Source organism: Besnoitia besnoiti, chromosome XIII, assembly GCF_002563875.1.
Source record: "Besnoitia besnoiti strain Bb-Ger1 chromosome XIII, whole genome shotgun sequence".
Taxonomy (NCBI): domain Eukaryota; phylum Apicomplexa; class Conoidasida; order Eucoccidiorida; family Sarcocystidae; genus Besnoitia; species Besnoitia besnoiti.
The window spans coordinates 607,694-635,693 of NC_042368.1; the positions used below are offsets into that span (position 1 = coordinate 607,694).

At 57.9% G+C, this 28,000-nt stretch overlaps 3 protein-coding genes and 2 non-coding genes across 5 annotated transcripts; 4 read left to right on the plus strand and 1 right to left on the minus strand.

The window, feature by feature from the left end:
- Positions 1-1,850: 1,850 nt before the first annotated feature.
- Positions 1,851-4,703, plus strand: BESB_030580 (ELMO/CED-12 family protein; the record flags this gene model as incomplete). Its single annotated transcript, XM_029361726.1, has 4 exons — positions 1,851-2,093; positions 2,603-2,692; positions 3,076-3,231; positions 3,657-4,703. 4 exons carry the CDS (start codon positions 1,851-1,853, stop codon positions 4,701-4,703), a joined length of 1,536 nt encoding a protein of 511 aa, XP_029215193.1.
- A 2,227-nt stretch (positions 4,704-6,930) lies between these two features.
- Positions 6,931-7,003, plus strand: BESB_031490. Its single transcript has one exon. It is a non-coding gene; the product is annotated as a tRNA-Ala (tRNA).
- Positions 7,004-7,494: 491 nt separating this feature from the next.
- BESB_031500 lies at positions 7,495-7,567 on the plus strand. Its single transcript has one exon. It is a non-coding gene; the product is annotated as a tRNA-Ala (tRNA).
- Positions 7,568-10,159: 2,592 nt separating this feature from the next.
- On the minus strand, positions 10,160-14,983 carry BESB_030590 (uncharacterized protein; the record flags this gene model as incomplete). The annotated part of the gene is made up of 9 exons (XM_029361727.1): positions 10,160-10,229; positions 10,560-10,626; positions 10,952-10,998; positions 11,243-11,331; positions 11,838-12,092; positions 12,836-12,910; positions 13,394-13,537; positions 14,040-14,488; positions 14,827-14,983. 9 exons carry the CDS (start codon positions 14,981-14,983, stop codon positions 10,160-10,162), a joined length of 1,353 nt encoding a protein of 450 aa, XP_029215194.1.
- Positions 14,984-17,962: 2,979 nt separating this feature from the next.
- Positions 17,963-27,995, plus strand: BESB_030600 (glycosyl hydrolase, family 31 protein; the record flags this gene model as incomplete). Its single annotated transcript, XM_029361728.1, has 16 exons — positions 17,963-18,846; positions 18,957-20,213; positions 20,598-20,998; positions 21,280-21,474; positions 21,836-21,903; positions 22,256-22,426; positions 22,617-22,703; positions 22,931-23,002; positions 23,315-23,455; positions 23,689-23,807; positions 24,342-24,469; positions 25,042-25,240; positions 25,813-26,028; positions 26,512-26,686; positions 27,161-27,419; positions 27,718-27,995. 16 exons carry the CDS (start codon positions 17,963-17,965, stop codon positions 27,993-27,995), a joined length of 4,650 nt encoding a protein of 1,549 aa, XP_029215195.1.
- Between the last annotated feature and the right edge of the window lie 5 nt (positions 27,996-28,000).

Consider the following 28,000-nt stretch of genomic DNA (forward strand, 5'->3'; position numbering starts at 1 on the left):
GCTGCCGGAAAAACTTCGACGAAGCGCGGCTCTTGAGCGCACGAAGCCCAACGCGAAGAAGGCAGAATCGCGACGACGCGCTCGCCAGGAACGCTGTCGAGGAGATGCGCGACCGCGCCTGGCATACAAGCAGCGGAGGAGCACGGCTCGACTTGATGCATCGCTGTGGTAATTCAACGCAGGTAGAAACTGCGCTTGTTTTAAGCGACCATCCCTCCCCCGAGAGGCGCGCATGCCGACGAGTTTGACGCGCTGCGAGATCTACGCGCCGTTGCAGCGGGACCTTGCGAAGGATTCCCGCCTTCGCGGAGGCTCCTCGATTCCGAGCACAGACGAGGCACACGGCGGAGTAGAATTGGAGTCAAGGAAGCGAAAAAGCAGCAGATGCAGCAGAACCCGACAAAGAAGCGAGGTCCCAGAGAGGAGACGGCGAGTCGCCGCGCGGAGCCAGCGACGTTGCGTTTCTTGGAAGCGCGAAGCCGCGTGCGCCTCATGGGCGGCGTGTGACTTGGCGAGAGGAAGAGATTTTTCGCATATTTTTCGAAGGAACACGGAATTCGAGCCCCCGCGCAAACGAGGCGAGATGCACACGTCAAATTCTGGGGCGGGAAAGCCGAGAAATGCGCCCTCCTACGCGGTGTGGTCGTGAGAAAAGCCGCCACTACGCAGTCGCGAGGCGCGGAGAGGCAGCAGGGGCGCGCGCGCGCGCGCCACACGCGATCCGCGTAGTCCCGAGGCGGAGCTTCGCAGCTTTCAGATTTTCAACAGTGCAACTGCGCGCATCATGTAGTCGCGTTTCTTGGAGCTGCCTCCAAAGCATTTTTCTTGCGTAGCTCCCTCGCCTCGCTGCGCCCCAGGGCGAGGGTTTTCGCTGCTTCGCAGGTCAACACTCGAGTGCGGCTGAGCATCGAAGGCTGTGTGTGTGTACCGAGCAGCCGTGGATTTCCGAAACGCAGCGGCCCTCGATCGAGCGCAGCTCCGCGGTGTTTTCTTCTCTTTGCCCCAGTCTGCGCAGACGCTCGTCGCTTCGCAGGTGCTCGCCGGTCGCAGTCTCTTCTTCGCTGTCGCCTCCTCCAGGCACACGGGAAAGGGGAGACAGGCCGCGGAGCGCACGCGGAGGTGGACGTAGGTCTCAGGCTCTCAGAGTTCCGAGGCCGCTCAGGCGTCCGCCGCGCGTTCGATTCTTCGTCTTGACCTCGGTTTCGCGCTCCGGCGGATCCTCTGGGCTGCACAGCTTTGTCAGCCGGCCTGTCTGTCTCCCGCGCGGAAGAGGCGTTGCACTCGCCGAGCAGGAGAAGCCGACGCAGGCACCGCGGAGAGGAGAATGAATCGCGGAGAGTGAGCTGTCAAGACGTCTTCCCTAACCCAGAAAGCCGCGGGGAGACGGCGGGTTTTCGACTGCGGCTCGGCTGGCGGCGCGTGTTTGTGAGGCCGCCTACAGAGTGCCAGCGCCACTGCCGGTCGCGCCCGCTGTCTGGATTTCTTCGGGAAGGCTCTCGAGATACCAGACACCTAATTGCCTCCAACGGCTAGAACACGCTCAGGATGAACTGTGGACGCGCGTGGAACCGGATCGCAAGCAGAAAACCTTGAGCCCTAGAGCCAGCGTTAGGCCCCAGGACCGCGCTGACCTCGCGCGCGGAGCCTCTCGCTCAACTCTCGATTTCTCTGCGTCGCTCGCTTTCTGCGCTTCTGCGCCTCTCCGTCTAGGCCCTCTTGCCCCCCTGCCGCTCCCCTCCCCCGTCTCTCTTTGGCTGCATGCGTCGGGCTGCTCCCGCCGCTCTCCTTCGTCTCCTTAGTTTCCGCTCTCCCCTCCTTCGCGCCTCACCTAGTCTTTTCCTCTCCTAAAAATGGCGGTCGCGCCAGACAGCGAGGAAGAAGACCGCGAGGAGGCGCAGGCGAAGGGCGGACGCGGCGAGGCGGGACACGGGCTCTTCACGTCCTGCCTGCACTGCCTCGCTGTCCTGCGGTGTGGCTGGTGCTGCGGAGACTTTGACGCGTGCGAACTGACGCATGAAGAGGAGCTGGCGATGCACTCGCTCAGCGCAGCAGCCTGCATCCCCTTCGACACCGAAGACCCCAAACACGAGGCAGTAAGCCTGCGACAGTTGAAGGCCCCTTGCATACGACGTGCCGCCTGCACACGAGAGACACGCCCTCTCTCTCTCTCTCCATATATATATATATATACATGTACATCTGTATAAAGACAGGTAGGTATGTATTCGTAAGTAAAGGTCTGAACGCATGTGCACCTACGGATTCTCCGAAGTGGCGGAATGGCGTTTGCATGTGAGAGACTCAAGCCACACGCTGCGAATCCACTGCAAAGACCCCCATGTGGCTCAGTCTCGCGAGTTCTCAGCTTCCATACGCCTGAGGGCGTCTCTCTCCGCGCGTACGTATCTCCCTCTGTTTTTCCTGTACTTGTATGGTGACTAAGTTCTTGTATGAGGGCGCTTAGCCGAAAACTAGACCGGCTGTCCACGCTGCGAGTTCACGGGATGCTGGCTGTTTCCAGTCGCTGATATGTGCTTTTCTATCCACTTCTGATGATGCCCAGTTCTTGCCTTCTTGCTTTTTCACGCTGGTTTTGTGCCAGCTTCTTCGGCAGTTCTACGAAGAGGTGGTAGGCTCGCCCGACGCGCCTGCAGCGGACTCCGAGCGCGACTGGAAGGCGCTGGGCTTCCAGGTGAGTTCACTCGCCGCCTTCCTGCTCCTGTGGAGGGGCGTTCCTGCCTCACACGCAATTCATCACGAGCATCTGCGACTGCCGGAGAGTGGGCCAAACGCGCCATTCTGCATGCAGACACGTATGCGTCTCGCGTGTGGGGCCGTTGGCAAGCGGGAGCGTAGTCCTCCACAGCAAACGCCCATATATATATATATATATATATATATATATATATATATATATATATATATATATATATATATATATATATATATATATATATTTGTCTATTCAGGTGTAGGTTGCATGACTGTGTACATGTATGTATGTATGTATTTCTGAGGACTTGCGGAGCGAGTGTGCGCGCCATGAGGGCCGCTCTCTCACTGTTTGTGTTGCAGAGCCAAAATCCGCGTACGGACTTTCGCGGCGGAGGCTTGCTGGCGCTTCAGCAACTGCTCTTCTTCGCTAGGCATTTTCATGAGCAGATGGTTATCTTAGTTGAAAAAAGCAAGCGCGACCGCTTTCCGCTAGCTGCCAGCCTCATCAACGTTACAGTAAGTCTGCGTGAAATCCGTGTGCGTATGTGCAAGCGTTCGCGCCGTCGTGCCTTGTGTCGAGTTGCGGACTGCGCGTTGCAGCTGTTGTCCTGTGGCGGGCGCTTCACTGCGACCCTGGCTGCGTACTGCCTTCGCCGGCGTGCGTTTAGGGGCGCTGTAAAGCGGCGCCTCTCAGCGACGCTTGCGGGCGTTCCATGTCTACGTGACGCGATAAGGTCGGCATCCACGTCTAGGCATGCCGCGTGCATGCCTTCTTGCGCGAGCGAGACTGCGTCGACTGAATCTTGTTTCCGTCTCGTTTCGTATGGATGTGTGCCAGGCACGCGTCCAAGACTGTTTTACAGTGTCCCCACAATGGAACGCATCTGTTCTGTCTTTGTGGTTATGGATGCTTGTCGCGTGTGCCTGTCGCTTTTATTCAGCACGTGCTGGGCATTTTTTTCAACCTTTACTCGGATAATCATCTGGTGGCGGGGACTTCTGACGCGGCTCTGACCGCGTCGCCGCGGTGTCTGAAGAACTTTGCGCGGCTGTGCGCCTCCGTTAATGCGACGAAGCGCGGCAGCCGGCGGTTGCTCAGGAGTCTGAATTTTTCTTTTCGCTCCACGGCCTCCTCCGCCGCGCGGCTTCCGCGTGTGCAGGCCGCAGGCTGGACGGGACCTGACCAGGAGCGAGGCAGCGACTGGGAGCCTGACGAATTCGCGCGGTGCGGCAGCATGGGCGGCGCGGGGGACGCCTCGGGACTCGGCGCCGGGCCCTCGCGGAGCGACACGCTCGCGGCGTCGCCCTGCACGCTCTACGTGCTGAACTTCCTCTACGCGTGCGTGGTCATTCGACTAGATCGAGAAATCGACAAACGGAAAGGCTGGTTCCACGAAGAAGACGCGGAGAAGTCGCCGACGGGGGCCACTGGCCTCTCGCCGCCACCGGCAACCTCGGTAGACCCGGCCGCTCTCGCAGCCGCTGCGCTTAGCCAGGGCTCCGGCGCGTCGGACTCGATCTCGCGCTCCGCGTCCGTCTTCCAGGGCGGCGAGGAGGCTGGCGAGGGCGGCGCCGGATTTGCGGCGGACGACGAGCTGCGGCCGCTGCTCGATGGGGCGTCTCCCGCGGAGAGCGAGGCGGGCGCCGGCGGCAGCGGAAAGCCCTCAGAGCCGCAGGAGGGAGCGGAGCGAGAAGGCAAGGAGGCAGGAGAAGGGCAGGCTGACGCCGGCACACGGGCGACGCGCGGGAGTATCGCCGCGCTGCAGACGAACATCGTGAAGGCCGGTCGCGACCTCGCCGTATCCACCAAGCGAGCGCTGCAAGGCGCTGAACCAGGCGACGAGCTCGTTCGCCACGGCCAGCGAGGATCCACGATCTTTGTGTTCGCAGAGAGTCTCGTCGCCTGTCGCGTGGCGGTTGAGGAGCTTCTCAGCTCGGGCGAAGTGCATAAAGTCACTGACCTCCTCCGACTCACCGAGGAGGCGTGAAGAGAGGCCGCAGCGCGCGAGGCAAGCGTGTGGAGAGCCCTGAAGCTGTCAGCAGAGGCCGGAAGGCGACTCTGAATGGGCGACGAAAGCCGAGAGGCCAGTGAGAAAACCATACGTGTGTGCGCTGTGGGAAGCGCGACAGCAGCCTTGTGTGCTGCCCCGGACCACTTTTCTTGTGGCTTTCTGAACGTTTCTGCGGAGCTCACGCTGGAGTTGCCGCTCTCGATTCCTCGCTCGTGTGCATTCATGCGGCTGCAAGGCAAGCTTTCGGCAGTCAAAAGGCGGACGAGTCTCCTGGCACTCTCGATGTCCCTCCCTCCGCGGAGAAATCTTGTTGAGGTTGGTGGATCTTGCGCAGCGTCTTGCGCGGCGCGGAGTGCTGGGGACGGCGAAGGGCTGTCCCCATTCTCTGTGAAGTGTATTTCGCTGGAGAGCGTGGGCGTCTGCCTACTCCAGAGGTTTTTGTCGCTTCTCTGTAGAACGCCGCACGCGCCGGTACCCTTGAATACCTCGAAAAGTCTTCAGCCCCGTAAGAAACGGATGCGTTTGATAATTTGCACGACCGCGTTTCCTCGGAAAGGCACAACGGAGGTCGTAAGTTGCATGCTTTGATAATGCTGTTCTTGTTCACTTTGTCGGCGCCCCGCGAGCGTATGGCGACTCCTGATCGATTTGAAGCGGCGAGAGAACGCGTTTTAGTCGGTACAGTGGAAAGCACCGAAGGCCTTCCGCTTTAGGTTCTTGTTGTCTGTACCTTCTCTCCTCAATTCCCAGTTGGCGACCCTCAACGGGGGGCCGCCGTCGCGTGTCTGCGCACTCGACGCGTGGGTGTCGTTGTTTGTGTCTTTTCTGTGGAGGCGGGGTCTCCAGTGGGCGCGGTGTCCGTCGTTTCCTTGCGCTTGCCGACAAAAAAATGCTGCGCCTGTTGGGAGTCTCCATCGGGTTTCACGTCATCAAGGAATTGAAGGTGTGGCAACTCAGTTTGTCGCTGCGAATGTGCCAATGAATATCCGTCTTACACGTTTCGAACAGCGAGTCTCTGAAAAACATACGGCGTGCAGCAACTGTACAGCCAAGTTTCTCTGTAGATCCCCCTTGTTTGCTGAACAGAAAAACGAACAGATGAACTCTCCTGAAGTTCGCCCGTAGCACGTCGCGCTGTTGTTCCGCAGCCCGGACGGCCATTGTGCGTCGGAGGGTCGCACACTTCTCGCCTCGCCCTAGTCAGTCACGAGCAACTGCAACTCCCTTAAACTTTTTCCAGCCGTGTTCGATGAAAGTCGGACGCTCTCCTATCGGTAATACCGCAGCACTGAAAGCTGGTTTCGAAAGGCCTCTCATGCGGCAGTACGACCAGGCTTGCGTGAGGAAACAGCAGAATGCGCAAGCTATTGGGAAACAACTCGGTAGTGCCTGCCAAGTCGCTCGGGGACGATTTGGTCCTTTATACTACATAGAAGGAGTAGTAAAAGCGTACTAGGTGTATATAAACGAAATCTCCAGCAGACGCCCCGTTACGGGACGGGACACAGTCCCGCTACATCCTCTCCTCCGAGTGTGGCATTCTACGGCGAACGTCTGAAGCATCCGGATCAACTAAAGGGTGTGCGAATGGCTATACAGATGTAATCCGTCATTTTTCTTGTTCTCACTCATCTTAACAGCGAGAGAAAACTACTAGTCAGATGCTAGTCTAATCAGTAGCATCGTACTTGGAGTATCATCTCTGAGACAGGATTATTTATCAGCTTTTTCTGGGGAGTATATACTACGAGTTTTGCAACTGAGTCGCATTCTGCAATGGAAGCACAATCCCCGTCGACAACCGTCCCGCCTCCGGGAGTGGGAATAGACCTGAATAGGGGCGCGAAACACTATAACGCGTCCATCCTCACTCATGGGGTGCCTCACAATCTACGGGACCTGCGCTGTGGCAGACGTCGCTAGTGGCAGATTCGTTGCACCTCCGAGACTGCGCACTGTTCACGGTGACTCACTAGCAGGGTCGCGGACAGCGCATCGTGGACGGAATTACAACGGGGCATGCAAGCGAGCGCCAGCGACCACGGCAGTCACATCATAGAGATTCAGAACATACAGAAGAGATATGAGAATGCTTGCATCAGAAGATCGGGGTAGAAACTTCCTGGCTCCGCGGAATACAAGAGCCTCGCGAATCATTACGGCTACATGCGGTTACGGGTCTGGCGCCATTGTGGTTACCTCAGGGCGTCTAGCTCAAATGGTAGAGCGCTCGCTTAGCATGCGAGAGGTAATGGGATCGATACCCATGTCGTCCAGTTTTTTTTTTCTCGCTGCATGTACGTTTACTGTACGCGATTCTACGGACCTTCTCCTTCTCCGTCGTCAATTTGCATGTTTGGATGTTTCGCTAGCAGCAGACTGGCCGGTAGTGCCCCTTTCGACCTGCTTCGGAACAGGTCTTCCGAGGCAGGCTGTCGGATGAGCGTCGCGGGAGAGTGTTCGGGTAGCTGACAGCAGACTTGGCTGCGGCAAAAACCGAAGACAGACAGGGGAGCAAAAGATAAAAACGGATAATGGGCCTGCATTCCAGTGTTCATACGCGGACAGTGGGAGGCGAGAGTGGCGCTCTACAGCGAAGACTGACTGGGAACCATATTTACGGCTGCTGCATTAGTCGCTGACGCAGGATAGAGCTCTACTAGGACTTCGGCGCCTGAAAGATGGGCAAGAAGCGAAAGTGACATCCAGAGAAGAAGATGTCCACTCGCCGTAGTGGAGAAAGGCGGATGCTGCGTAATGCATCACAGGGCGTCTAGCTCAAATGGTAGAGCGCTCGCTTAGCATGCGAGAGGTAATGGGATCGATACCCATGTCGTCCAGCTTTTCTGCGTCCCTCTTTTTCCACTCTTCATGTAGATGTGAAATTTGGGGTTATTTTTTGCCGTCAGGCTGTCAAGAGGGGAATCTTCGGTTCCATTTCTGGCGACCTCTCACATCTCTCCTCTAATGAAAACATTCCTGGTGCCAGGCCTCAGCCTCTGACCCCTCTCCCCTTATACCATGGCGCTTTGATAGGGTATTTACTGAGACCATCCCACCTACAAAAGCAATCCGGGTAAATTCTTGAGATTCCACATCTCCTCGGAACGTATAAGTGCTCCAGCCCCAAGCCGACAGAGGCGTTCCTTTAAGCAGGAATGCCGCACTACGCGACCGTACTGTCTCGCAGCGGCTCTCAACGATCCCTCGATTCTACCTTTGCAGACGACAGCGGTGTCTAACCGACTCAAGCCCCGCGCTTTCCTGTTTTCGATTCTGCACGTAGCGCGCACCATTTGAAGCCGAGACAGGACCGTAGACGTCGACTGCTTGAGAGTCCGTGTCTGCATTCGGAACCTCTCTGGAGCAAGTCCCATCAAAAAAGACTCTGTGACCCTTCGTGAACAGAGACACCTCATGCCACAACAACACACGAACTACTCTCACAAATAGGTCTGAGGTAGCCAGTGCTGCTCGTGCTTTCACCCTAAATCTTTAATACATGGTAGTTATTCAGCACTTCGTATAGACAGGCAGGTTGCAATTGCCCTCGTGGACGAATGCTATCACTCTGGGCAGACTGAGGCAATCAAGTTCCAAAACAGTCACTCATCCAGTAGGTGAAGATGGAATGAGAGATGCCCTGTCTTCTGGACTAGAGGTTGCTGCTCCAGAAAGCTGATGAGAGATTTCGGGGCTGACACCAGACGCTCCCGATTCGCCGTGAGGCCACCCCCTGGATCTCCACTGCACCCAGACGCGTACGTGCACGTCGTTTGAATCCTGGGAAGTAGCTGAAGCAAAATCAGGGGAGCTCAGCTGCATGTTTCTGTCAAGGCTGGTCTGTATCGACCAATCAGGGAAGTTCATTTGGAAGCGCAAAGCAACGACAAGTTGCGCTGACGAGAAATGGAAAAGGTACACCTGCGACACGGCAGGCCAGGTTAGTCATCTGCATCCACCTCGTTGCTCTACGCATACGAGTGTTTGGCAGGGAGATGGCATCCCGAAGGGCTCGTAGCAAGGCCAATGCTTCGGTGGATTCGACTGCGGCTCACAAACAGAGCTGCGCGCGTCCCATACCGCCGTAATTCCACACCCTGCCTTTATCTGGGGCCTATGACCTTTGCATGCGAGTACCTGGCTGGTTCTGTCGGTCTCCAGTTACCTTTCCCTGTGCATATCAGACCCGCGGTTCAGTGTGCATCGAGACCGTATCTCCGGCGCCACTACGGACTGACCGCCGTACGGGATGTCCCAGGCCCTTCACGTTGGACTGGATTACGCTTTTCAGCTGCGAGGAAGGAACGAAGGCAGACTCGATGCCTAGTAGGCGCGCGGCCTCTTCGTGATACTTCCATCAGTGCTGGCAAGCCTCCCACACGATCTCCAAGTTTGGAGTGTAAAACCTGAAGAGACAAACCAGCCGATATGGGACTCTCCAGAGCAGCTGCATCTGCTTTGTATTGCTGGCGATTTCTCGCTTGAAAAGAAGACCTCATTTGCGCGATGACAGCAGATACTCTGCGAGGACGCGGGGGTCGGCGGCGCGCACGTGTGACGATCTCCTTCGCAATTCACATCTTAGCGTTCGCTGTCTAATTCGCATGTCTTCTTCCAAGAGTGGCTGTGTGAAAATGCAGCCCGCTGATAGTGCCGCTAGACAACAGGTGGTTTTTGGCAGGTGTTCGACCATCTAATTCCCTTACAGCCCCCCTCCCGAAACCTGAACATTTTAACTCTCCAGTAAAGGGTTCGCCTCAGAACTGGCATCTCACGCGGGCGCTAGCGAAATACCAAGTCGCGCACGCTTTAGCTGAAAAACTACTGAAGCGATGACTCGAAGTCTCTTCCCTTCTGTTGCAGCAGCGCTGTCTCTGTCTTGTGTAGGGGACGTCGTATCGATGTTACGGCGGCGAAAAACGTCATACTCCAGGTGTGCCTCTCCGCTGAAGATGAACAACCTGCAGATAGCGTATGATTCCTTTCCGTGCCTGTGTGTCTTCTCTCTCGGCCTGCTGCATGCTTCTGAAGCGCGGAGTTCACGGCTCTGTGGAGGCGTGAGCTACAGACTTTGACTGCAAGTCGAGGTGCTTTCGCTACGCTGTCCATCTGAGCTACTGTGAAGTCTGTCTTTCATGCCGGTGAGATAAACGCCTCAGAGGCTTCGAGAAGCAACAAAAACTACACGCAAGCTCGGCGAACTTTCAGGGTGGAAACGCGCTGTGTTAGCCGTGAAAGAAGTTTCACTTCGGTCGGTCGTTGAAAAGAAAACACATCTCACAGTGTGGCAAGCTCTCCGCCACGGCTGCCAGACTCTGACGCCGCGGCCGCAAGATGTGACAAGGAGGCAGCCTGCTCGCGACATGCAGGCGCGCCCGAAGGAGAGGCAACTTTTATCCCGCGACGCAAAGAGCGCCTCCATTTCCAGCTTATTGGCCTTCAGCCGAAACTGTCGGGAAGAGATAGAAGTGCAGAAACAGCCGCGTTCGAAGGTCGGGCCTGCGCGAAGTGAACAGACGGACTGTGAACGAGGGAATACCGCTTCTCACCCTTGAAAGGCAAGTGTATATGCTCCACAGCCACTGTCTCCCGTCAAATGTCGTTCACAGTAGAAAACCACCAACTCTAAACGAACAATTAACTCAAAAAACCCAACACTGCACACCCTACGCTGGCGCGTCTCGCCCGCCGGTTCCCTTCCAACCGGGAGGTGCTTTCCTCTCTTTCTCTGCAGCAGACACCTGTGAACCTCAAAGGGCACGCGCCTCGCGCGACCGCACGGGCGAACACACAGATAAAGAGAGAGAGAATTCTCCCACTTCCACCTACTTGATAAGAAGCTGGAGAAGCAGCAGCCCGCCCTGAAGCCACTCCAATCGCAACCCCGTCGCAAGCTCTGTACGCAGACACGCTAGCGCACGACCCCCGCGATGAAGGAAAAATGACAACAGCGCGATGCGAGCAAGAATCTACGACCGCGTCCTATACAGAGCACGAAAAACAGACTCCCACACATACCAGAGAACGCACATCTGAGAGGAACTGCGGCGGTCCACATAGTTCGCGACAGACGCTTTGCTACATTTGTGTCTGAACTACAACAGCCCATGCGTTTGGGCGCGCCTACGCCTGTCTCGACATGCACCCCCGCGCATGCATGCGCTCCAGAATGCCTCTTTGCGGCGACCAGACGCTTTTCCGGCCTGCTACCCCGCGCTTACTCAGGGCAGGCACAACTGACAGCAGACTCCGCAGCTTGTACGTGTGTCTGCAGCGCAAAAAATGGGGAAATTGATCTGCGGCTTTCACAGCGCCTGCGCAGCACCCTGAACCAAACTGCTGGCTGCGAACGCGCGGCGGCCCCGTGGGCGTCGCCTCGTTCTTCTGCGCCCTACAGCACGCCACACGCCGCGGCATCTCTCGCGCGCGAGCTCTACACACGCGGCTTCGCGCCAGTGCGACGACAGCCACTCGCTGAAAACGAAGTGTCGCGAAACCCTCTGCAGCGGTACCTGTGCGGGCGCGAGAGTTCGACCCGCGGGAAGAGAATCGGATCCAAGCCCAGCGCGACCTCCTGCGCGACGGACTGCTGGTCACTCGTCTGCAGAAAAGAGACAGGAGGACACAAGCCGAGCGTGCCCCGCGCTGAGAGGGCCGCAGCGACCGGCGCCTGGAAGCTGCTCGCGCGGCTCACGAAAGAGACCGAAACTGCGAGACAAAGAGGCGCAGTGCCATGAACCGGAGCTTCCCCGGGCGCGCGCAGCAGAGCAAAGCGACTTCACAGACAGGAGGAGACTCCGCAGGCGCGCGACTGAAGGCCCCCAGGACGCCCACAGGCCCAGCAGCCTCGCCGGCGTGCGAGGAGTGAGAGAGCGGCGCGCCGAGGGCGCGAGAAGGCAGAAAAGCTGAAGCGAACACAGAGAAGACATGCCCAGAAATCCCTGAGCAGCCGACACCGAGGCATGTCTGCGGCGCAAAAAAAAACCCACGCACCCCTGCTTCCTTCGTAGATGACCAGGCTGGTTTGATAGGCCAGGATTTAGCTGGAAATTGTCTTCTACAGCATAAATACGTTCGGAGATCCTGAGAATCTGTTCGCGCACTCACGAGCTTCATCACAATATGAGGGCTGTCCTGCGCTCTTCTCTCTCTGGCGGATGCGGCGCCCGAGCTCCAGGCTGCATGCCTTCCGCCGCAAGCGCCTACAGGCGCGCCGCGAAGCTCTTGGTCCGTTTCCTGCGGCAGGAACTCCGCGAGCGGCGGAGGGACGACAGACAGACAGACGTCGCCGTTGCCTCCCGACGCGCCCGCGTCTTCGTCGGAGCCAAGCAGATCCACGAGAATCTCCCGGAACACCTGCGGCTGAAAAACAAAAAAAAACGAAAAATCAACGAACCCAACACAAATCGCCCCTCAAGCTCTGCCCGTACGCAGCGCTCCTGCAAAGACAGCGCCACGGAGGCAAACACTTCTCCCTCTCTCGGCGGCTTTAGACGCCTGTAGCTCGTCTCGACGCGCAGGAGGGCACGCAGCCCGAGGAGAGCCGACGCTGCCGCGTGTGCAGCACCCCGACTCCGCACCAACCGCGAGCTCTGAGGCGCCAGCCAGAGCGTTTCTCCGTGCGGCGGGGGGGAGGGGGGCAGGGGCGGCATTCGAGTCGCGCGGAGCGTAGCGCACATCGCGCAGAGGCAAGCGCTCCCAACCACAAACACCCAGACGACACGCCAGAAGAAAAACACGCCCGACAGCGGAGAAGGACTGTGAGAGGCACGCGCGCGCCCAGGTGAGAAGAACGAATCGATTTGCGGTTTGTGGAGACAACTCTGGACGCGGAGAGATGGACGCGACAGAGAGGCGAGCGAGCTTAATGACGGGAGAGAACCCGAATGCAAAGCCCTAAACCCTAAAAGAGAAATCGACAGCACATGAGGCGGGACGACGGAGAGGCCGCACATGAAGCGCCGCACGCAGCGAGAAGCGAAAACGCGTGAAAATAACACACTGAAAAACTTGAGACGCAGGGGCCGAGAGTGGCGCACGCCGACTGCCGCCGGTCATACAGCAGGTAGGAAGGGCTGCGGCAGGAGCACGACAGGCAAACTTACATTAATCCGAATGTAGTCCGCCGATGACGAGGTCCCAGCAGAAGGGAAGGCACTGAGATCCGGAAGACGCTCGTGCTGGGGAAAACGAAGGCCCAAAGGCAAGAAGCAATCCCGTACACGAATACTCAGTCTCAGGTGTATATGTCAATCTACATACATCATATATGTATATATATATAGACTCCTAGGCAGACATAGAGGGATGCAGACTTTGAAGCTGAACTACGAATACCTGTAAGCAGACGTACACGGGTATGATTATGCGCATGGAATAGAGCCGTTTTGAAATATCTCTCGCTATGCACTCTCGCAAAAAAACCTTTTCTCCTGCCTGCAAGAATACATGCATGATGACCGCGCAGAATCCACCCTGCGACCTAGCGAGAGTGAAGCTGATTTGAGTCTGCGGCACTCACACACCAAACGCTTGAGCGCCGAGCACAGGGACGCAGCTACAGAGACTTGCTTCCACTTTTGTTTTGCGGAATCTAAAGGCTCCTGCGTGAACCCTCTACACAGGAAAGAAGATTAGAGTCCTGCCGCTGACGCATTGAATACCCGGGAGACGTCGAAGGTCTTCACAGCGACCTCGGAAATCGCTTCTTCCTCGTCTTCTGATTTGCCCGCCCCCGGCAGCGGGCGCTCCTGCAGAAGCAGAGAGACGACGCCTTCGTCGAAGGCGAACCGCACGCGCAGATGCGCCTGAAAGCCGCGCAGAGAGAGACAGGAAAAAGGCGTCGATGCAGCGCTTCAGTTAGGGGAACGCCGTTGGAGGGACGCAGAGAAACGCGTGTAGGCAGGCATGCATCCATAGCTGCTAAAACGACCCCAGCGAATCCAACCCTTGGAGGAAGCAGAGTGAAGATCACGCGTCGATGGCGGGAATTTAGAGCTCGTGAACTCGCCCGACGGTTAGACCCCGAGCACCTTGACATCCCTTAAATCACAGACAATATCATATCTTCCTTCAGCGTTTCGAAGTCTCAAAAAACTCAACGCGCCAACCACCAGGCCCACTCACATTCCGCGACACAGCGCCAAGGGGCGAGAGAAACGCGATGTCTGGAAGAAACACCCAGGCAGGGCGTCCGCAAAAATCGTCTCTCTCTCTCTCGCGGCTCGCCTGTCTTTCCCCCCCCCTCGGCGCCGCGTCAGCGGGCGCCTTCAGTGCAGCCAAGTCGCTGCCGCCTCCGCGCCCACTCACGTTTTCGCCGAACAGCATGAGGGCGTTCACGAGCTCTTTGACGCGAATCATCACCTGGTACCCGGGGCGAGTCTCTGCAGCGAGACCGCCCTCGCCAGCCTCCGCGCTGCCGTCTTCGCTGCGGAGTCCTCTCGCGTCGTCGGCCGCCTCGCCCTCTGCGGCGCGGCGCCGTCTGCGCTTCCGCGACGCGCGATCGGCTCCAGGCGCTGCGTCTGAGCCGCGGTATTCGAAGGCGCGGAAGAAGGAGGACGCGAGGCGCAACTCGCTGTATACGTCGCGACCGCGGGAGACGCCGCGCAGCCGAATTTCGTTCCGCCTCCACTCCGCAAAGACGCAGGACCAATCGCCCTCCTGACCCGCGGGAAGACTCCCCCAAGCGCCGCGGCTCTGAGTCTCCACCCCCGTCGCCGCCGCGTCCGCAAGAGACGCCGACGACGCGCCGCCTGCCGCTGCGAGGGCGCGAAAAACACACGCGGACAGAGGACGTGAGGCCGACGAGACAGAGGGATGCTGCGCCTGAAGACAGACGGCGGGGACCATAAAACCCACGTCAAGACATAGACGGATTTCGTGGACCGAGCAGGACACGAAACCACGTAAACAAGCGTTCGCGGCTGAATCGCGCGAAGATGCCCAGACGCAGTGCAGGAGAGCCGTCGCGGCCGCCGAGCGGCGCGCACACACGACCCAGCAACCGACGCGCGAGGCAGAAAAAAGACGCCGCGGCTTCCTTGACCTGCACGAGAACTGAACAGCACACGGAGGGCAAAGAGAATGTCAGACTCACAGTGCGGAATGATCACCGACAAGAGCTGCGCGAAGAGCCGCACGTCGTGAACGTCGAACTGGACTGCCTCTTCGTCATCCTGCGCCGCTTGGGCGTCATCAGGCCTCGGCGCCGAACCCGAACGCCTTCCGTCGTCCTCTTCTCTATCCACCTGCATCCTCGCCCCAAGGCGAAGATGCAGGTCAGAAGAAGAAAACGAGTTAGGAACGCACGCGACGGGGGCAGAAGTGAGAAACGCGAGAGAAAGAACGCGCACGAACGGGAGCCTGTAGAGCCGAAGCAGCGAGCGGGCGGAGGAGGGGTCGGCGACAGGAGGGAGGAGATGAAAAGAAGTCTTAGGAGGCGCAGAAAGAGGGACAACGGCTCCCGCTTGTAGGCAAGACGAGAGGAGAGGAAGGATAGGAGAGGCCGGGAAGCGAGTAAAAGGGACGAAGCGAGCCTGAGGCGTGTGCCGAGCGGCGATGTTGAACGAGGCGGCCGCGCGGGCGACGCAGCGAGAAAGAAGCTTTCCTTCCTCTGCTCTACACCTATATGCTTCTTTCCCGAGAAAACGTCGAGTGAAAGAGGAGACGAGCAAAGCAAATAAGCGACAAAGCTCCAGTAGGGACCTCTGCACAGCTACAGAGTGAGGAACACCCGCAGCTTCACTCTCTGCTGCGGGTCTTTGTTTGCTTCCGATTCGCGGTGGCTTAAGAGATACACGGCCCAGGCAGATAGAGGAAAACCCAGAATTCGTCGGCTTTACATTCCGTCCAAGGCGTTATCTTTCCCTTTTATGATTTGCAGCAGGGCGAGGGAGCGAGGCCAGCCTCGAGGCACGCGAAGGAGCGAGAATGCATCTACTAGGCTGGGCGCTGTCCGCTGGATTCTCGATTTCTATGGACGCAGACTGACCTCTCCCCGCTGCTCCCTTCTCTGCGCGATAGAAAAGGGTTCCAGTGAAGACAAATGAGAGATTATGTGCGTTTCGAAAGAAGGCGGCACGACGACGCCTTGTAAACGCGGAGAGACAGCAGAAACGCGGGGGCCACAGACACACCGCGAAGACATCCTCGCAAAGAAGGCAGAGAGCATAGTAGAGGCCTGCACACGCGACAGGCATTTACCGATAGCGGAGCCGTGGCGGCCTGGAATTTGTAATGCCTCCGGGTGGTTGCCAGCTGCTGGAAAATACTCCTTCTGTCTCTTATCTGTGAACCGCAGTTTCGCTTCACCTATGTGAAAGGCTCGCACAACCTCGCTCGACTCCCAGGCACTGGAGGCAGCGGAGCTTTAGTGCGCGGCTCCGGTGTGCTCAGGAGTCATTTCATGGCGCCTTCCCTGTAAGTGGGTTCACATACGAGTCGACAGACGGCATATCAGTCGTGCGGAGACGAGGGTTTGGTTACCCAGAACAAATCCGCCTGCTGCTTAGGCGGACCAGTGTGCGAGGTGATCGATGACTAGGAAGGCTCTCCTCAGCGATAGTCTATTCGTCTTCTATCGTGCCGCCCGCTTGACTTCTCTCGTGTTCCCAACTGGAGAAAGTCCTATCGAACGACACACGCGCCGCAAAATTTACAGTTGCAGAGCAAAATGACTCCATTCGGCTACTGCTGGCCGGTGTGTCGGTGTACGTACACCGGTGAGAGGGGTGCTCGCTTCGCCGCACAGCGCGAATCGGTTTCCCGTTTTCGAACTTTCCTCTGCACACACCGCCTTGACAGTGTTCTTCAGTTTCATTCGCCCTAGGGCGTTCACTCGTGCTTTCCTCGTCGCCCTGTGTGGCTGCATCTTTTTCGTTCAGTGGTTTCCCCTCGTTGCCTTGGCGTCGCCGGTCTCTGCTAGTTGCGGCGGCCAGCGTCGAACCCCCAGCCAAAAAACGATCAAGCCAGCGCACTTCTTTCTCGCGCCAGCGTCGAGAGGGAGGCGCGTACATTGCCCGCCAAGAACCAACGGCCATAGTCGTCGCGTCGTTTTTTCGCGCCGTCCTGAATTCCTCCGTCCTGCTGGCGCTCGACAGCAGGCACCCAGTTTTTCCCCTCTCCTTTCTCCCTCCTCTTCCCGTTTCGCCCCAGTTTTCCGGGCGATCCAGAGGCCACGCAAACGGCACTGTCCGGGATTCCGCCCTTTGGCGGGTTTTCAGGTCGTCGCGACGCGGCAGATCAATCATCGCTTGTAAAAATCGAGCGAGAGTGAGCCTCGCACACGTGTTCGCGAACGCGCGACGAAGCACCGACGGAGATCGCAGCTAGACCGGGGGAAACCGGGGGTGGCAGTAGCGTCCTCGCCATTTGGCGTTTATAATATTTTCATCTGCCTTTTTCTGGCGTCCTTTTCGAGCGGTTGTCTGCGCCAGTCGAGGGTTTCTTGCCGCGAATTTCGTTTTTCGCACGTTGCGCGGCGCAGTTAGATCGCTTGCTGCATCGACAGGCTTGGCGTTTACTCACACCTATATTGCGGCGGCTTTATTGCGGTCGCGGGTCCTCTCGACGCTGCGCGGCAGATCTTCTTCCTCTGGCGGTTGTGCCTCTTTCACGCTCTCGTCCACGGACTTCCTTCCCATCCCGCGGACGCCAGAGCTGCGCAGGTACGCGCTGGCTGACGGCAACTGTCGGCGGGGAGAAGTGCCCTCGCTTTTGTTGAAAACGGTCTGAGCCACTCTCGTCCACGCGTCCCGACAGGGGCAGTTGCCGTCTCAAACTGTATAGTTACTCACCCGTATACATATATACACCTTATAGATAATATAGATGTATGTATGGGTTCGTCGCAGCAGACTAGAGGCTCGAAGTGAGGCACATCGCAGAAGCCCGCGCATCTGCGAGTTGACAACTACGTGTCAAGATGCATGATTATGTTCGACGGGGGGAGGCAGTCCTACGTGTAGGAGAGTGAGCTGACAGAGTTATTCGGGTACAGATTGCAGCGCGTGCTGCAGGAAGAACGGCTTTCCTCGTTTCTTTGTCCTCCTGCATTATGAATGTCGCCTCGATGCTGGAGTCAAGTCACGTGTTCCCGGGCATGGCTGCATCGCCACCATCACGTACATGAGAATATGTTTGTAACGCACAAGCCCTGTCGAGTTTTTTCTTGCTTTTTTTGCATTCGGTTGTGTTTGTGCGTGTGCTTTCTGCTTTTACCGGCATACCTCAAGATGATGGCCTTCTCCATTTCGGGTTTGCCGCGCCTCGACTCGGGGGCTCTGCCCGGGGCGGCAGGCCTCAAGGACGAGCAATCTGGGAAGCGCGGGGGAATTTCTTCTGTTTTTTCTGCGTTTCTCGCCCTCTTCTCCGCGTCCTCCTTTCCGCCGCGCCGAGGCGCGATGCTTCGCGTGCAGCGCATCCTGATGTTTGCTGTCTTCTGGCTGCTGCTGCTGGCTGTGTTTTCGCCGTCGTCGCCATGGCCGTCGCCGGCGTTTTCGTCGCTTCCCTTTGTCTTCTCGCCGTCATTTCGCGTGCCCCAGGGCGGCTCACGGATCCTGGCCTCGCTCCTCGCAGTCGATGAGGGCGCCGGCTTCGCGGCGCCGCGCGCTCGGCAGGTGCTGAAGACGCTCTCGCGAGATGACGCGGCGGCCTTCCTGCGCGGCGACGCCTCGCTCGGCGCCGGCGATTCCCCCCCGCTCTCGTTCGCCTCGTGGGCGTGGCTGCCGGCGGGGAGTCTTCCTGGCATTCAGTTCTCGGCGGCGATCGAGCGCGACAAGTTCAAGCTGAGCTGCACGCAGGCCTCCTTCTGCCACCGCTATCTGCACTGGGTAGATCTGTTTGCGAAGAAGCTCCCGCGGGCGTCGGTCTCCGCGCCGCCGCTCTACGCCGTGGATCCCAAGAGCCTGCCTCGCCCCACCTGGAAGAGGCGGGAGGAAGGAGGCTCGGCGCGCGCCGGCGGCGACCGGGGCGGCGACCAGGGCGACGACTCCGACCGCCAGGAGGGCGAGGAGGGCGGCGGGGGGCCGCACGCCGACGGCGGTCGCGGCGCGGACGAGACCCGCGGGTCTCGGGGCCAGGCCCCGGCGCAAGGCGTCGACGAGGGGACTCGGGGGGGGTCGAGGGGGAGAAGAAGGGGAAGAAGGAGAAGCGCGCGAAGAAGAAGCGCGAGGTTCAAGGCCAGAAGGCGCCGGCGACAGTGCTCAGCTTCGACGTCCTCCGCGGCAGCGACGGCCTGCGCCTGGAGGCGCGCCTCTACGTCTTTCGGCACGGCATCGTGCGGCTGAAGATGCGCGAAAAGCTGACCGCGCAGCAACTGGAGCGCGAGCGCGAGGGCGAGTTGAGCGCCCAGGAGCGTCGAGAGAAAGAGGCGATGCAGCGGGAGCCGCAGGACGCGCACGCGCCCGTCTTTCGCCTGGAAGGACGCTACCGGCGCTACGACGGATACACGGCGGACATCCTGCTGCTTGAAGAAGATCCCGCAGAGGGCACGGAGGAGGAAGCGAAAGTCTCGTACTCGGGCAACACGACGGTCGTTGAGTTCGTCGCGAACCCGCCAGCCTCCTCGCACGCGGACATCCCCGCCTCCTTCTTCGAATCGAAGCCTGCCGAGACCCGCACTGAGACGAAGTCTGAGAAGAAAGCCGACGAGGAGGGCAGCGGGAAGGCCCGCGGAAGCAGCTGCGGACCCGTGCCGGTCTTCTCGCCGTCGTTCATGGCCTTCGGCGCAGACCGCGCGCCGGGGGCGGGGAAGGCCTCCGAGCCGGCGTCGCCCGCCTCGCCTGGTCCCGCCTCACCGTGTCCCGCCTCCTCGGGGTCCTCTTCTGCGGCCTCGCCGGCCTTCGACGCGCCGCTGGAAGGCCAGGGACTGCCGGTGCGCGTGGTGCTGCAGCACGCACCCTTTGCGCTGCGGATCTACCTCCACAGCCAGCTGGTGCAGGAGGTGAATGAGAAGCAGCTGCTCAACTGGGAGGCGTTTCTGCCGGTGCACGCGAAAACGCGTGCGGCGGCGGAGGCGGAGGGGCGCCAGCAGCTGGAGGAGCGCTTGCGGCGCGAGCCGGGCGAGAAGCTGCCAAATGCGATGGCGAACTCGACGTCGCAGGTGGAGCCCGCGCAGCAGGACGCGGAGGCAGCGCGCGTGGCAGAGCTCGCGAGCGCAGCGGGGGTCGACTTGACGGAGAAGCTCAAGGGCCTGCGCGGCATCGAGTGGCGCATCGGCGAACCGCTCGGCGACGACTTGGACGAAGAACGCGAAGTGGTCAACGACATCATCGTGCCGCTTCTGCACGCCGGCAGCATCCACGACGCCGTGGATCTCTACCGACAGGGAGCCAACGAAGAAGCGTTTGACCGCTTCCTCGACAGCAAACCCTTCGGCCCCACAGCCATCGGCGTCGACGTGACCTTCTGGGGGGCTAGCCAAGTCTACGGGCTCTTTGAGCACGCCGCCCCCTTCCCGCTCAAAAGCTACACCGAGCCCTACCGGTGAGAGAGAGAGAAGACGGCCAGAAGCAGGCCGCAGGCCGCAGGCCGCAGCGAGCGCCAGCTCGTCTCAGAGGGACAGAAGCACCTCCTCAGGGCCCTCTCCGCGCGACCGCGCACCACACGCTATTTATCTTACATACTCATCTATATACCTACATACACGTATATATGTATGTAGAGTTGCATATCCCTGTGTGCGTGCATCAGCAGCGTTCACGGCGCCAACCCTGCGGGCGCCGCTTCGCGGCCTGGTGCCCTCTCCCCTGCTTCGTGTCCACAGATCCCTTTACGTATTACGTAGGTGCGTATGCATGCTTTTATGCGTTGGTATTCGGAGACCCACAGGCGTTGTTTGCGTGGTTGCGGGCGCTGCGTGGCTGCCAGGATGTATAACTTGGATGTCTTCAACTACGAACTCGACAGCCCGTTCAGCACCTACGGCAGCATGCCCTTCATGATAGCCCTCCACACCGCGCAGGGCGGCGGCGCGCCGCGCGCTGCGCCGCCGCGGCGGACGACGACGCATCTCGGCGACGACTTGTCTGAGAACGTCGCTTCCTCGCGCCGGCGCAGCAGCGTGAGCAGCGCGGGCTCCTTCTTCGAGGGCGACGAAAGCAGCCGACCTGGCGCCGCGCTGGCAACCGGATTCCTCTTCCTCAACCCCACCGAGATGTGGACGAAGATCCGCTACGACCGCGGCGGAGAAGACCTCCCCGAGAGCTACGCGGGCCTGAACGAAGAGGAAGACGAAACACGCGATCCGACTGCGCGCCGCCAAAAGAGATGTGAGCCGACGCGAAGCAGCTGAGCAGCAAGGCAGTCGAGACGCAAGGCAGCTGAGAAGCGAGGCGGCTGAGTTGAAGCACTCGAGGACGCGGAACGAGGGAGACTGACCGGAGAGAGAGACTGCAGCCTGTGCGGCTCTGCGAGGCAGCGATCCCCACATGGCAGCCAGCCAGTCGACCAGCGGGACACAGACTGCCACGCATGCGGCGGCCGCAGCGGCTGTCTGGCGACGTTTGTGAAAGCTGCTTCGCTGAGACGCGTGCATTTTGCTGTGCTGCAGCGCGCCACCGGATGTACCAGACTTTTGCGTCGCGGGAGTCGCTCGACTGGAGCGTCACAGAGCAGCACCGGAAGCGCAGAAGCAGGTTCGAGGCCCTGCGCACGTGGTGGACGGCCGAGGGCGGCGACCTCGATCTGCTCATGTTCCTAGGCCCATCACCGCAGGACGTCCAGCGCCAGTACCACATCGCCACAGGTACAGCCACCCCTCCCCCCCCCCCCCCCCCCCCCCCGCTGCAGCCGCTCAAACGCGAAAGATGAAGAAACAGATATGCTCGCAAATGCGCACGCATGGAGGTGTGCATGCAGGTGTGCTTGCGTCTCTGCGTGTGTGTAGACGTGTGTGTAGGGATGCGCCCATGTTTATGTATCTGCATATATATATATATATATATATATATATATATATATATATATATATATATGGGTTTGCAGATGTGTTTGTATGTAATGGTATACATACACATATTTGTCTGTGTTGTCTCTGGTGCAGGTGTGTATATGTGTATGCATGCGCGGCGACGTGAAACCTGAGGCTCGACTTTTTTTCCGTGCAGGGCTGCCGGCTATGGCTCCTCTCTTCGCGCTCGGGAAGCACCAGTGCAGATGGAATTACAACGACCAGGTAAACTTCAAATCCCTCAGCTTTTTTGACGCCGCGGTTCCTTCTTGACGTCGCTATTTATTCGGTTTGTCGTTCACCATAGCGATCATCTTCTCGTTCTGTTTTCCCTTTCCATTTCTCTGTGGTGGCGAAGTCGTGCCGCCGCCAGCGCCGGCGCGGCGCGGCAGGTCTGCCGCTTTTCACCGCGCGTTTCGCACACTGTGTCTTCTTTCATCGCCTCAAGACTCATTTGAGCTTTTGTTTTTCTTTTCCTTCAGTCCATGCTTCAGGGCGTTTCTGTGCGGGCGGGCGTCTCTCGTCACGCCCAGTGTCCTTAATTTTGTCCCACTTTTTCCTCTTTTTCCTTTTTTAGGAAGACGTGCTGAGCGTGGACCGCGGCTTCGACACGCACAACATCCCGTACGATGTGATCTGGATAGACATCGAGCACACGATTGAAAAAAGGTACTTCACCTGGGATCCGAAGACCTTCCCCTCACCGCAGCAGATGATTGAAGACATCGCCGCCAAAGACCGCAAAGTGGTAAGGCTGCCTGCTGCTGCATCGCCTCTCGCAGGCGCGTGGCCCCGCGCCCTCTCTACCTGTGTATCTGTATATCTGTCTTTATCTATATCTATGTATATCTCTATCTGTATGTATCTATCTGTATATATCTATCTGTATTCCTCTTTGCATGCGACGTTTTTCATTCGCTTTTTCGTTGCCTCCGCAGGTAACGATCGTGGATCCGCACATCAAAGCTGTTCCAGACTACTACGTTTATCGAGAAGCACTCGAAAACAACTTCCTCGTCAGAAACGTGAGTCGTGTCGAAGGAAGTGCAGCGCCTCGACGCCGCAAAGCGCCTGGCACTGAGGAGCCGCAGAAGACGCGGAAGATGCGCCTCCGCAGATCGCGAACTCAACAGACTGTGTGTGGCGCGTCTTCTTTCGCGCCGCTCAAAGCGCTTCGTGGCTGTCTGGGGACGCCATGCCTGGTGCAGCATTTTTTTTCTGTTTCGGTTTTTCGCGATTGTGGTATTTTCAGCCAGCAGGGGGCATCTTCCACGGGCACTGCTGGCCAGGCGACTCGGCCTATGCGGACTTCATCAATCCACACGTGAGACGACGTTTTGATTTTTTCCGCGGCTTCTTCCTCTTCGCGCGCGCGAGTTTCGTTTTCTCTCCTCGCTTCCTCGCCTTCTTCAACTGCGTCGCTCAATGCCCTGCCTCCGACCTCGGTGTCGACATGCACATATATATTCAATATGCAGAAATATATATATATATATATATATATATATATATATATATATATATATATATATTCATGTACGTGCATGTAGGGATGTACACTCATATGCGCGCATGCGACTACATGTATGTATATGTTTTTGTGGCCGATGTTTTTTCGATTTCTGTTTTGTTTCAGGTGCGGAAGTGGTGGCAGGGCCTGTTCAGCTACGAGCGATACAAATATTCCACGCCAGACCTCTGGGTGTGGAACGACATGAATGAGCCTTCAGTCTTCAGCGGTCCCGAGCTCTCGATGCCGAAAGACCTGCTCCACATGGTGAGGCAATCTCGGAAAAAAGGACTGTGGGCGCAGTCTCGGCGCAGCGACGACGCCAGAGGCCTGTGAACGCCTTCGAGAGTCTCCCTTTTTCGCGGGAGAGCGAGGCTCAACGGAGCGAGCTTCAAAGGCTCGGTTGCGGTGAAGACCCTAAGCCGCACCCGACGAAGTCGGAGGGAAGACGAGAGCGATGCGGTTTTCTTTTTTTTGGCGTTTTTCTATTTCCTTCGCAGGACGGGCGGCTTGAGCACCGTGAGATTCACAACCTGTATGGGCATTACCATCACCGGAGCACGTACGAGGGCTTGATGACCCGCGGACAGGGCAAGCAGCGCCCCTTCGTCCTCACTAGGTAACGCCCGCGAAAGGACGCCAATTGGCGGCTCGCAGGGATCCGTTAAACGCGCCGCATCTAGCGCATATGCATGTACCTAGATGCTCATGTATATATATTTATATATATTTGTACGTGTATATATCTGTTAGTTGACAGCCGCACCGCCGCGGACAGCCTTGTGGTGTGACACCGAATCTCGCGTGCAGCAGGCGACGCGTATGGGTTTTCTTGGGTTTTCCGCATTTTCTCGATCTCGGTTTCGTCAAAACGTGCCGCTTGCACTCTTTTTGTGGAAGCATACACATGTGTCTATTATACGTATATTCTATGCATATGTATGTACATACACGACACTAGTCGTTTAGAGGCAGGAAGGAGGCTAGTCGCTATCTTGAGTGCACTCTGTGCCCGCCTGTTGCATACTTCGGGCGCCACACGTCGCGAGATGGACACCGCAGGGGGCCAGGGTTGGGATCGGGCGTTAGGCGGGAAGGCTCGACGCATCCCTGGCTGTTCAGCGGTCTTTGGGGTGACTTTTTCTTCTTGCAGAGCGACGTTCATCGGCTCGCACCGCTTCGGCTTCGTCTGGACAGGCGACAACCGCGCAGAGTGGACGCATCTCGCCGCATCGATTCCGATGATTCTCAGCGCCGCCGTCTGCGGCATGTCTGCCGTCGGTACGCAGCACGGCCTCTGCGGAGGATTCACGACCTAGCCAACAGATGCATGTGGCTTTCTGTGGGAGGGCTTGCGTGAGCGTGAGTGCATATTTGTGTGTATCTCGTGTTCGGTCTACTGCCACTTTATACTGTCTGGATCGCATGAGTTCTCATACTCTTGGTATCGCGCCAACGGCGAGGAGAGAAGTGTGCCTTTTTCCAGACGTTTACGCGGGGCTTGTGCGCTTCTTGCCTCTGCCGGACTCTGAGAACTCGAACTCGACTCCGCTCTGCGTCGCGGCGCGATTCTGCCAGGCGTTTGGTCGCGAGCTGCATGCGCACACGCGGGTGCAAAGTTGCGTGCAGCATAGGCCGGGCGATCGTTGTTCGCCACAAGTATTCGGCGAAGCGAGCGTCACCGTGACGTGCGTACTCGCTCGTTTCCGTAAACTTGAACTAATTGAAATCTAGAGAAGGTTTCCTGCGTTTAGGGGCACCGACGGGCGGGCGTGGGTTGGACGGAGACCGCGCGGGTGTGAAGGAGACCGCGCGGGTGTGAAGGCATTTGCGTTTTCTTTTGCGTCATTCAGGCGCCGACGTTGACGGCTTCTTTGCAGACACGTCGGAGGAGCTGCACATCCGCTGGCAGCAGGCAGGCATCTTTTACCCCTTTTATCGCTCGCACGCGCACATGGACACGAAGCGCCGCGAGCCATGGCTTTTCAGTCAACAGGCAATCGACATCGTCCGCGAAGCAGTCCTCGTCCGCTACAAAATGCTCCCCTTCTGGTACTGCGTCTCGCCCAGCTCTGGCGACCCCCGCTGCCTGCGCCCGCGCGCGACCAGCACGGGCCGTGTCCTATCTCTCTATAGCTGTGTCTGTATATCTACGTCTATCTATTTGTCTGTCGGTCTGTGACTGTCTATCTACCTGTTTATCCACCTCTGCCTGTCTGTCGATGTGCGTCTGATTGTCTGTCTATCTGCCTGTGACTATCTGCGTATCTATCTGTCTATATATCTACCTGTCTCTGCCTGTCTGTGTCTAAATTTGGCGATTGCTGTGCATGCGTGTCTCCTTATCTGTCTGTGCCTGTCGACCGGTCTACCTGCATATATATATGTACTGAATCTATTCTCTTGTATCTATCAGAATCCATTTCTCTCTATCTACATCGCCCGCATGCATATATATGCTACACGCGAGATGTCTGGCCGCTTTTTCGTTTTCTTCTGTTCTCGTGTCTCCTCGGGAAGCGTCCCACGGCCTCCGGCACGTCCGCCTTCCCCCCTAACCTTCTTCCCCCTTAACCCCTCCTTTTTTACGTTTGTTCGCGTCTTGCGTCGTCGTTGTTTTGCAGGTACACGCTTTTCGCAGAGTACTCTCTGTACGGCGACCCTGTCGTCAGGCCGCTTTGGTGGCTCGACCCGCTGTCGCCACAGATGCAACAGGAGCAGCAGTCGTTCCTCGTTGGGGCGGAACTTCTCGTTCACCCGATCGTGCGTCCGATGGAGGAAGACCAGAAAGACAGCTTCGAAATCGACATCGCCGTTCCCCGCGACGGCGGAAACGTGTGGTAAGTCTCCAGTTTTCTCCAGAGAGGTTATCTTTAGTCAATCAGAAATGACCTCCACGCGTCTCCTGGCGGCGATATGCGGGGCGGTGCATGCACGATAGACGCCTCGCACCAGACGTGCCTTGAAGGGCCTTCCGGCTTCTGTCTCTCTGCATAGATCTACATATACCTATATGTATCTGCGTTACTGATTTGCACTTCTACCTGTCTACATGCATCTTTCTATATATAAATATATATGTATGGTATTCACGTTTCAGGGCCAGCCCCTGAGATCGATTTCAGCTGCAGGTCTTCAGTCAGCTCCTGTCATCTGGAACCGAGCGCGAATGCAGTACCTTCATTGATATGCGTGTGAATGCATATCTATATATGTATATATGCATCTGTATCTCTGTATAGAGGCCTTACTGTGCGCGGCAGCGAGTCGGCCTTCGTGCAGCGATGTGCGCGTCTCTCCCTCTCTGCGTATGTGTTCGTTAGGATCGACTTTTGGACAGGGCTGCCGTTCTTCCTTTCGAGCGCAGGCTTCGAAGCGACGTTCAAGTATGGTGTCTCGCTGAGAACCATTCCAGTTCTCGTCCGTGGAGGATCGATTCTCTTCACGAAGGAGCGCCTGAAGCGGTCATCCACCAACATGTACCATTCCCCCTACACGGTGAGCTCGTCGCCCGTGTCGAGCTCACGCCCCCCAAAAATAAATATATCTACATAAGTAAATAGAGAGAGACGTATTCATGTACGTCCCATATCGGAGCGCATGCGTGGGCACGGTCTGCGTCGCTCGAGGTTTGTTAGTATTTATGTCCTCTCTCATTATCTTAGCTCTGTTGTCTCAAATTCGAGCTTTGAATACCCGAACGTTGATACAAAGACTCTCGCGCACGTTTGCAAGGCGGAGGTTTGGTCGATTCGTTTCGCGGTAGAAAGCGTGTTTTCAAAGCGCGTTTTCGCCGAAGGAGAAGGGTTTAGGGTAGCTTCGAAGGCCTGCGTAGTTTGAAAAGTGGATTCAAGTTTAGCGGCACACTTACTGGTTTTGTTCAGCCACGTTCCCGGGCCTGGCTCCCCAACTACGCGGTTTAACTGCGTGTTTGCGAATCGACGAGCAGGCGAGTGTGTTCCTTCTTTTCAGGTTCACATCTATCCGTCTGCGCCTGAGGACGGCGAGTCGGCCGCCACCGCGTCTGGACGCCTGTACGTTGACGACTACAACTCGTTCGAGTATCTGTCTGGGAAGTTCGTCTACGAGCGCTTCGTCTATTACCCCGAGGCGAGCGAGGCGAGCCAAAAGAAGACGTGGATTCTGCGCTCCCACGCGCTGCCGGTTCAAAGCCTCGACTCGAGAGAAGGGCCGATGAACGGCACTTACAGGGACTTCCCCCACAGAGAAAGTGAGCTGCGCCGCGCCGCGAAAAACAAGCGCCCAGCGCGCCAACGAGGCGCGAGCCTGAAGCCACGTCCACGTGCGCCACCGCTGAAATCACACATGCATGTAAATATGTAACTATATGTAAATAATTATATATATTTAAATATTTGTCGGTATGCATGCGTACGTGTAGGTAGGCGTGCGTCCGTGTGCGTTCCTCCGCATGCCGGCGTGCACGGTCACAGGCGACGTGTGTTTGTTATCCGTTTCTTGTGAATTTTTTCATGCGATGTTGCTGTCGGACGTTTCGCTTCCTTCAGTCGAGCGCATCGTCCTCTGGTCGCTGCCGAGTCCACCCACGCGGGTGGCGACGCGTCGGGCGTCGCGGCCGCGCGTCGAGGAGGCCTCCGAGAAAGACGTCGAGATGCAGCCCGAGCGTGAGGAGGAAGAACTTCTCTTCTCTGTCGAGGAGATCTTCGCGCCGCTTCACCTCACGCAGAGCGACGTCTTGGAGGGGCAGACCTTCTACCGCGTCGATGTGAAGCTGCCGAAAATTGAGGTCGGCGCCAACGACTGGGAAGTTCTCTTCACGTTCTGAGAGGA